The sequence below is a fragment of the Pundamilia nyererei genome, unplaced genomic scaffold (assembly GCF_000239375.1).
Source record: "Pundamilia nyererei isolate P.nyererei 1_Seehausen unplaced genomic scaffold, PunNye1.0 scaffold00037, whole genome shotgun sequence".
NCBI lineage: Eukaryota > Metazoa > Chordata > Actinopteri > Cichliformes > Cichlidae > Pundamilia > Pundamilia nyererei.
Window position 1 is genome coordinate 3,624,622 of NW_005187438.1, and position 10,638 is coordinate 3,635,259.

General features: G+C 41.5%; 1 protein-coding gene across 1 annotated transcript in view; it reads left to right on the top strand.

The window, feature by feature from the left end:
• The window catches only part of LOC102210222 (coiled-coil domain-containing protein 106-like), an 11,275-nt gene extending 7,112 nt beyond the window's left edge, over positions 1–4,163 (top strand). Inside the window, exons 2-5 of the mRNA XM_005730461.1 lie at positions 322–539; positions 832–1,044; positions 1,981–2,187; positions 3,362–4,163. Of these exons, the coding sequence (XP_005730518.1) occupies positions 332–539; positions 832–1,044; positions 1,981–2,187; positions 3,362–3,741 (1,008 nt within the window). The 5' untranslated portion in view covers positions 322–331 and the 3' untranslated portion in view covers positions 3,742–4,163. The remainder of the gene's footprint in view (positions 1–321; positions 540–831; positions 1,045–1,980; positions 2,188–3,361) is intronic.
• The last annotated feature ends 6,475 nt before the right edge of the window (positions 4,164–10,638 follow it).

Genomic DNA, 10,638 nt, shown 5'->3' on the forward strand with positions numbered 1-10,638 from the left:
CAAATTAAAGTGCTACCTTACCTTTCCCTTATCACTGGTGGTTGCCAGGGGGTTGCTACCTGGTCTAAAGGACTGTGTGACTGAGGCTTAAGCACTTAATCTATCACACTCACTGATAAATGCATCAGGAGAGATTTTTGAGATTCATTGTCTTCCCAATGGGCACTTGTACAGGTGAGGTGTCATTTATACCACCAATCTTCTGATTGGTGAAAAACCTGTTCTCTCTGGGGTGTCATCCATATAGGAACTCTTACATCATTCTGTCCTTTAGCCTTTGACCTTTTTGGCTTATGATACCCCCTTCTTGTCCTTTTCCAGGTTTGAAGAGATGTCATCTGTTTGGCATCAGGAGCCGTCATGTTATTCGCCCTGTGTAGAAATCGACTCCAGCTCCGTGAGGACCAAAGAGCGCCTCAGCTCTCCTGCCTGGCTAAAGCAGGAGCAAGACGACCTTCGTATCATTAAATGGGAGAATTTTCAAACGGGAGCATCAGCAGATGCTGTTCAGGACAACACACCCAGCAGTGCCATGTCTGGTATGGGAAGCTCTGACAGTATTTGCTGCTTCATGTAGTTTACTTTTTATGGTTATGGTCCTATAAGCTGAGCCAGCATCAGCCTCTGGCTTAGCAGTGATGTAAACATGTTGATAGTTAAGAAAATAGATAATAATTTGTTTGATTTTATCTTCTCATCCTGAACAAATACTGAAACGACTGCCTGAAAAGCACACCATCCTTTCTACAGACAAAAACTGATAGAAAAATGATAGAAGTTTAACTTGTGTGCTTGTAATCCTCTTTTGTGTGGCTGTCTTGTCTTTTCTAGCTGCTTCCCAAGTAGAGGGTCTTCCCCCGAGGGTGCTGCTGACCATCACCAAGCTGCAGTGCATGCTGGAGAGCAAACAAGAACGCATCGCTGCTCTCGAGAGGCAGGTGGAGGATTTGATGCAAGACCGCAAGTTCCTGAGAAGCCAGATTGAAAATCTCACAAGTAACCGCTCCATGCCAGCGTTTGCTGCCCCCAGTCCTGTGACTGAAAGTCAGTAACTGAAGTGAAGTATACTGTTTCTTTACTGTACTACAGGCCTTTTTTTATGAGAACTAGCCTAAAACTTTCACTTGCCTCTATATGGTCTATAGTTATTTTACTTGAAGAACTACATTTAAGAAACATAAAAGATGCAGATATTTTGCCCCACTGCCTCTTAGCTGTTCCCCTGTGGTTCCATCATTAGCCATCATCACCTGCTGCTCGTATGAGGATCAGATGATTCTTGAGGTTTTCTCTATAATACTGAAGTATCTTTACTGTATAAAGCATCTTAAATAAACTGTTGTTTTTAATTAAATAAATGAATTTATTTAAGTTGATCCTGTATTGCTATATTATGCTGAATAATGTTATAATAATAATGGATTGCATTTATATAGCGCTTTTCGAGACCCTCAAAGCGCTTTACAGTTCCACTATTCATTCACTCTCACATTCACACACTGGTGGAGACAAGCTACAGTTGTAGCCACAGCTGCCCTGGGGCAGACTGACAGAAGCGAGGCTGCCATATCGCGCCATCGGCCCCTCTGGCCAACACCAGTAGGCGGTAGGTGAAGTGTCTTGCCCAAGGACACAACGACCGAGACAGATCGACAGATCGAACCGGTAACCTTCCGGTTACAAGATGAGCTTCCCAACCCCCCGAACCACCGGTTGCTCCAATGTTGCTTTGCGCCAATTGTTACTAGCTGTGAATGATGCTAGTAACAATTGGCATCAATTGGCTATCGATCTAACACCTAGATGGCTAGGTGTTAGATCGATAGTATGTTTTGGTAGGTTGAACTGCCCAGGTCAACTTTGATGTTACTATAACGCTACTAAGGTATACAGCATATACTGTATAATATTATCGTGCACACAAAGTTATTTATCATACTGTCTCTTATACGCTTTTTTTTTGTTTTTGTCTTTTTTCAGCTCCCAAGCTAAGCAGAGTGCAGCATTCAGAAAATAAATCTCGAAAGAGAGAAAGAGCTTCTTCTAGTTCCTCCACCAGCAGCGACAGCGGCTCTGAGGCATCCGACTCATCGGAAGTGTCTGCAGCATCTAGTGAACACAGACGCAAGAAACACCATAAGGATAAGAAAAGATCAAAGAAAGGGAGGGACTACAGCAGGAAAAGGGGTAATAATTCAGTCTTGTGTTGAGTTTGACTAGAATTTAGCGATGCATCAGTATAATCAGTACTCATTGGTCCTATGCTTCACTCATGAGCTATATGTATTCTTGTAACTGGGGATTTATGCTTCAGTGGGAAATCTACTTGTAGCTACGTCATAACCACAAACTGCTGTAAAACCATATGCCGTAACTCACAACTTAACCTGAATTGCACCGCCCTTGAAATGTAACAACACATCAGGTTGATGCAGTCGGTGACTTCTGTGATTGGCCCGTCCTGTACCATCGATTGCTTTTATGCATTTCCAACATTTTTTTTTTTTTTTGCGCAGTTTTTGAATTTCTCAGTGGCAGAATAAAAATCATTGCCTGAAACTAAGGATTAATAATCATAGCATCAATATAAGGACTTGTAAATGTCAGCAGGTTCCTGGAGGGACCATATAAAACACAGTGAAATGATCACTTGGTAATTAACACGTAATATAGCACACAAGCATAAATGCCAGCACAGTCATCGGCACTTAAATAGGCAACATTGTAGACTCTAGAAAGATTCACTTAGGTCTGAATCAGGCCTAAGTCTTGTTCCAGCATCACCATTTTAAGGCAGCAGTAACTGGTTGGTTGAGCAGGCAAATGAAAAGCAGTCAGCAGGTTCTGCATAATAACCACACTTTCATAAAGACAACACTGCAGATAATTAGCTGCTGTTATAAAACACAAGTTTGATGTGTTTTCCCACCCATCAGCTGCAGTCTTACTGTAGGTGTATGACTTATTAAAAAGGACATTAACAGAAAATTAATTCTTCACTCAAACTGATGCAGGTGACATTTTCAACGTCATGTAAAATTACAAAGGATAGTTAAGTACCCAAAGGTGTTATCAGTGCATCAGTAACAGAATTAAGATTTGTTTGTGGATATTAGCAGCTGAAGGCTTAGTGAATCCTAAAAGCAATGCTAAAAATTATAGGAATAAATAAACAAATGTTACAGTGCGTTAGATGATTTCCCTGTTTTCAAAATAAAATCTTTAAATTAAAATTGGAAGGCTGAAACTATATGCATGAATTATTTGTATGTGTGTCCAGTGAGAGTTGAGATTGTTACTAAAACTAATAAAAAGCAACAGCAACTCATATATTTCATAACCTGTCATCTATTTCCACAAGCCACCGGAGTCCAGTACGTCATTCACCGCTACAAACAAGTCCTGTCCGCTTTCATCAAGAAGAAAAGCATGAGCGAAGCGTTCCGCCATCTCGGAATCGACCGGAACACCATCGCCAACACGGCATCAATTGCCGAGCTCCACCTGGCGGGTAAAGACATGGTCTCCTTGGTTGGCAATTTTCGCCAAGGGGAAGAGACTCTGGTGAGCTACGCCCAAAGGTGCACTTTGGTCATTGACAGCGATGCCGACCTGTCCAGGAAAATAGACCAGATGAAAGCCAACGGCGAGCTTCTGCCCATCTCAGGGAAAAGGTCAAGGTTGTTGCATTCTCACCTGCCGCAGCTGGGTGGTCCTGCAGAGAGCATTTTAATAGGTTAATGGTTGGTATGATAATATATTGAGATGGTGCATAATGCCTTCACAAAACTGGATTTGAATGACTTGCACAGCATTGTTTTTTCCCCCGTTTCTTTATGCTTGATGCCTCAATGGCTCAGGAATGTTTTTAATATTCTCATTTATAATGAAAAATGTCGGCACCTGCTTTTTATTGATGCAAATATTTTTTCCTTATGCATGTAGTATTGGAAACGGCCACAAGATGGCAGTGCTCACATGCTAAATTATGTTTACAGCTTATGTCGCTTGTCATTTACTTCAAAATGGTGGCTGGTCAATTTCCATTTTCAAGCCTTTTAAAGATGTAAAAAATATGTTTCATTATGTAGAGTTTCATATACTGCAAGTGATATAAAAGCTGCCTTTAAAGAAGGAATTAAAACACTACAGATTTCACTTAAGTTATGTTTCTGTTCATGTCTAAAGACGTTTGTACCAAGAAGCTATGACTCCTATTAAATCTGTATTTCTTCAGCCAGGGAGCAACAATTATTTAAACCCAGTTAAAATAATGAACCTGACATAATCTCGTCAACTGAAATGCGGCTGGACGTTTTCAAGGTGTTTTCTCGCTCTTGAGGAATAGGCCGAGCCAGTTTTGTACACAGATGGGTGAGACATCCTTGGCCAATCTTAAGTGTCAGTGCAAAGTGTTGCCATTGCCTTTCCTGCTGTTTGCTTTTCACATGGAGTGACAAATTACTTGTGCAAAGCCATTACAGGGGCTGCACCCAGGCTGTTTATCTTTGCATTGGACTCTGTCACTGTCACTCCCATTCTCACGCCCGCTATCTGCTTATCGTTCACATCCCTCCTCCCTCCCAGCATACTCCCTCTTCTGTTATGCACAGATTCAGTCATTTCCAATTATGTGTTGCTCCTTCCATCTCTTTTTATCCTTTTCTTTATGTCTTTTTATCCCGATACAAAGGTTGGACAGCATAGGGATATTTCATGGCAGTGGAGGCAATCGCAAGCGACCTGAAGTTTCTCTCAGGCTGTGTACAGCCAGAAGGGACAGGTGCATGCTGGTCTGCTCAGACGCATAAGGTGGAAAAGGGTGGATGTATCTCCTGCCAGCACTCTTCTCTTCCCACCTCCTGAGGCATGCCAATGTCACTTCTGCTCTCTCTCATCACTGAGATGAGGTGTAAAGGCAGCTTTTCTGCAGAGAGCGAGTAAGGTGCACGACGTTGTTGAGGTAGATGACTATATCTTTTTTGCCTCCAAGGTTGATCAGCACGTTTCAAACCCCCCCCCCAACCAAAAAAAAACAAACAAACAAAAAACAGGCCACATCGTGCAGCAGCTAATGCTGCAGAATGGCAACTGTGAATTTGGTGCTAATGACTCGGGGTGACAGAGCTCAGAGCAGAAGATGGAAATACGATGTGGGACTAATCGAGCCTGAAGCATTCTCCATTCCTCCCCCGGCTCTTTGACTCACACTCATGTGAGGCCAGCTGGGACTCCATTTTGTGCCTTTTTCTGGTTGCAGGTGCCACGTCACTGCGGAGGCTCCAAGTGCCTGATGGGTACAAATTTAAACCCCCGCCTCCTCCCCTGTCCACCTCCAATAATCCTGACCTTGACAAAAAGAGCATCTGGACGTTCTGACAGAGAGTAGCTTGTAATAACCACCAATCACAGTCTTAATGGTGCAAGTAAAATGTGTTTGAACTGGCGAGTTCAAATGGGCCGGGGTTATGTTTTGTTGTTGTAATGGTGGGGTGTTTCAGACCTGCTGCATAATAAATGCCTCAGACATGTTATATAAAGGATTACGAGGCTTGTAATGGAGCTAAAGCACTCAGACTGGCGAAAATAGGGTTTGAAAACAGCGAGTTTAATATCAGTATCATAATTACTGAGATTATTGTGAGATGTTGAGTAACGTATTGTGCCGGGCCTATTGTTTGAAGGTCTCAACAGATTTTAAATGATGTGCTATGATAATCTAATGAAAATGAGTAACAGCTTGTACATAACACCCAGTTCATGGGTCTTGCATGTAAAGACTAGTTTTCTGTGTTTGCATCACTTTTAACCTTTGCCATTGAGACCCTGTTATGTTTTTATAATCCACTCTGTTGTAAGAACATGAGGTCCCATTCTTACAATTTGGTTCTTCGCTTGGATTGTTTGAGTACAGTGAACTCATTGCCATGTTCTAGAAAACCCTGAAACTATGCTTTGAGTTGGTACTAAGGAGCCGAATTTGTACCAATCACATCACTAACCCCATGACCCAACCGATAAGATGAGAAGGATCTGTGCTTTTATGTTGCTTATGCGGCAGAAATGGACAGGAGTGACACTTAGTGTGGTCTTCTGTAACTGTAGCCCATCTGCTTCAATGTTTCATCTGTTATGAAACCAGAAGAGAGGCTCTTCTGCATACCTCAGTTGTAATGTGTGGTTACTGTTGCCTTCTTCTCACCTCGAAGCACTTTCTTCCTCATTTTGTTGCTTGGTTTAAATGTCAGGAGACTGTCTCGGCCATGTCTGCATGCCTCTATGCACCAAGATGCTGCCGCATGATTGGCTAGTTAGATATTTGCATTAATGAGGAGTTGAGCAGTTGAAAAGATTCAACATGACAGCAAATTTCCTAAAAGAGTAAAAAAGAAAAGAAAATCGTTATGCCTTTTTAGATCAGAACTATTTTTCTTGATAGAAAAAAACAGACTACAATCTGTTATTTAAGTTTAAGATTTTATTTATAATGTGTTTATTTACTCAGTTTGTCTCCAGGTGGTGTCTGGTGCTTTTGAGGAGGAGAACACGTTCTCCCTGAGGACATGTAACATTAACTGACAACTCGTCGCTTGTCATCAAAGTTACTCGGTCCTGCATTTAAACCTGGTTGAAATGTGGTTGCAATTCTTTTGCCAGCCAGGCTGCACAAAAAAAACAGGACAGACGCTCAAACCAATTCCATTGAAAAAAGAACATGATAGTTCATTTGACTGCGGGTACGAGATTCTTCACCTTTCATTTGCCCTTGATGTTCCCGCTAATGAAATCCTAAAATAACCTGCCGGCTGCTGAAAAAGTGGGTCAGAGCACCATTGTGACGCGGACTCAGTACAAAAGCATCAAGTAGTGCATTGTGGGTATTTACCCCTTCGGTAGAATTGAGGTAGAGACCAGAGACTGCGCACTGGTGGATGCCTATTCTTGTGCTTTTCTCTGCAGTGACATGGTTTTGCCGGTGGAGCAGTCAGCATCAGTTTATGTCAACATGCAATCATATTTTTATCTCCAGATTTTAACTGGGCATATTTCTGCTCTGCCCGCTTTTATGTCTAATCTTTCTTTACTGCAGGACATCTCGTGGATGAGTTGCCACTAGTGGTAAGAAGCACTAGAGGACAGTGTGTACTGGTGTCTGTGTGGCCAAACCTATCATGCAGACAGCCCTTCGGTGAACATCTTCTCATACTGCAGTTGATTAGATTACATTTGATAGGCTATTAGGACATGTGTGACATCCCATTATTAAGGCAAATATGTGGAGGTGTGGACAAGACAACGTGGACCAATGCTTTAAAAAAGACACCATAAAAAATGCAACGCCAGAGTTTTCTTCTCCTTCAAGCTGTCCATGCTGACAAATCAATCCAACCAATGAACAATCATTAACGAGACCTCTCTTAGCAATTATAAAATGTAGAGGGGGAAACAAAGCCAAGATGCTAATCTCAAACCACAGAACCGCTCCACAATGACGGCCTTTCTGGCAGCACTGCTCGATCAACAAGTCTTGAGGTATTGCTGGTGCGCTCTCCATCTGGCTGCCACTGATAAGAACTTACTGGGAGCTGCTGGATAATAGTCTCGCAAGCTTAAAAGCGCAGAGGGGGGCATAATGTATTCTGAGGGTATCCAGCAGGCTTGGCCTTATAAAGCAAAACCTCATCTTCCCCTTTCTGAATGCATTTTGGGCAAAGACAGCCCCTTCGATGTAGCCAGTGGGTGCTGAAGGGATGGTACTGCGAGGACATCACGCTGACATAGTCATGATGTTGCCTCAAGCTCATTTATTTCCTGAAGAAACAGGATGGCAGTATTCAGTCACAACATATGCGGAACATCCATGATATATGTCGGTGTTTGCAGGACATTTAAAATGAACTGTTCCTGTGTGGCAGGCCCCCATGGCTCTGCCTCTTTGTACTGAATGGAATATATAAAGCTTGTGTGACCTCTATTTTCAGGGTCAGAGCAACTCCATGTTTTTTTTTTAGTTTGTACCCCTTAGGTGTCCTCAGACAGACAGAGGGGTGAAAAAAATGATGAATGGTTATATGCTGTAGGTTCTTTTAATATCTGACCAACTGTGCACATTTTTGTGATAGCAGTTGCACAAACAGTGGACATTTTGTTAATCTGCATTCTCCCACAAAAGTAAAAAGAAAAAACCCCAGAAAAGACTATTTTTTACCCTCTTCTCCATAGAAACTGGTGTTAAGAGGTGATGCTTGTGACGTAGAAGAACACGCAAAATGACAGCTTGAAGGAACCCCAACCCCACCCTTAAATCCTGTTGGTTATTCGTCCAGTGACGCAGGGCAAAGCAGACATCTTTGGGCCAAAAAAGAGAAAAAAATCATTTGAAGGGGACTGGGTACATGCAGACAAACAACTTAGACAGTGAATGCATCACAATATGTTTCGGAGACGAGCTTGGATTTCATCCAAACGCCACACGAATCAGCATCATCTCAGCGGTGGCTGTTTGTCCCCAGATGTATTTCAGCATGAGTGATTCATTTGCAGGTCCTCTGGGTCTTTTGGGGTTTAATGATAAGGGGGAAAAAAATGCGTAGATTATTTTAAAAGAAGACGAAGAAAGCGGAGGAGTGAAATGACTAAAATGCCGCTGGCCATTAACCGCTGATCAGAGCTGTCGTATTATCTGGAAACACAGACAGATGTGAGGTTTAGCCGCGAGGCAAATGCGAGTGTCTTTCATGATGACAGTAGAAAGCCAGTCAGAAAAGGCAATGAAAGAAAGACGTGATGATGTGTAACATACAGCATCTCTGGTATTTCTCTCATAGGATGAGTGTTTGCAGTTTTTCATGGAGGAGGGATTTTTATAAACTTGACCTTTGTTATGATAAGACATGTTAATTTCACAGTGCTGGGTTTTCCAGTCTCTCTGTTTTCACACATTGCATGTTCCCTTATACGTGCCTTTATAGATTCACAGGATAATAAATAAATAAATATATCTGCAGATAATGAAAGGTTTTAAGGACAACTGGCATTCTTGCTATCAGTTGCTGTTATAGTTTTTTTCATATGTGTGAGATCATATCTTGAGAAGACTTGTATATGTACCCATATTTATTTGGGACTATACAAGTCTAGTAAAGATGGCAGCATTTGCTGACCATGTCCATCCCTTTATGTCCAAAGTGTAGTCATCTTCTGATGAGCAGGACAGCACTTCATGTGAAAAGCCCGGTAATGTCAAAGTGGTTTCCTGAACATGTCACTAAAATGGCCTCAGGCACAGTCACCAGATCTCAGTACTAAAATACTTGAATTTCATAGCTTCTAATGAAGCTCCAATATGCAGTTGGATGGAGAACCAGTCCATATAGGTATATTTTTAAGCCTTTTAATGTTAGGCATTTGTAACAGGTAATATGGGAGTGTAGCTATAAGTTAAATCACAACTTTTTTCTCTGGATGTCATCCTTTATATAAGTCAAGTCAACTTTTACCACGGCTTAAAGGGATGCTATAACAAAAACTCCCAAAATCACAGACAGAATTGTTGATAGATAGATATGAATACTGAAGCGCAAAGCGGGGCATTTGCATTGCCAAGTTATGCAACTCCTCTCTACCGGTGAACAGGACAAACTCTGTTTTGATGGTGAGTCATGGCTGGGACTGTTCAGCACAGGGTCATGAACCCCTTCTGGTTTTTCTAATGTGGGATGACAGTGGAGTGGGCAAACAGCGTGGTCAAAAGCTGTTTATTGTTCACAGTGTGTACTTTATTTAATGCACTTACTGAGATTCCTGGGCCACAGACTTTTTAACCATGCCTCTGGGGATGGCAGTGTTTTTCTTGCATTTAACTTATTGGTTTATTTGACTTGATTTTTATTTATTTGATTTTTTTTATTTAGTGCTATCATGAAGTCAGCCTTTAACCCTTTAATATATTCTCCCCTTTTTGTTTCACCTTGAAAACCATGGTGAAAGAAAAAGGGGAGAATTGAAGTAATTTATGACCACATTATATTCAATATAGGAATACTTTTTAATGGCTGTGTTTCCATACATATACCCTTAGTTTTATTTATTAGAGATATTCTTAAATTTAGTCATTAGAAGTTGAAAATAATATATTTAGCACTTGTATTGTCAAAGAAGCATAGATGCATTTCCATGTAGTCATAAATGACTCAACTACAAACTTTAAAGGCCCACACACAAAGTTTATGCTTTTGTTTAGTGAAGTCAGTCACAAAGCACTGTACCAAAACATTTTGGTTATTATGGTTGCTAACAGATTGCCATAATTGCCTGTAAGTTTGTTTGAAAGATCCAGACTAGCGTTTAAACACTAGCCAACACATCTTCGAAACAGTGACCAATCACCTTCAAGGTCAATGATGTGTCTTACTGCTGAAATCTACACATTTTAAAAGATGCAATGGCCTCTTTTTGTGTCACAGTTTCATTACTAATTAGTAAGCAGTTGGCCAGTGTTTGCACACAAGCTGCCATCTTTCATGCAATCTAGGACTGACCACTAGGGTTGCCAAATCCCTGAAAAATAAATAAGGGACACCTCGTGGCCAGGGCCAGGCAACCCAGTTGTCTTCACCCTTCCCAGTGTGGTAGCTC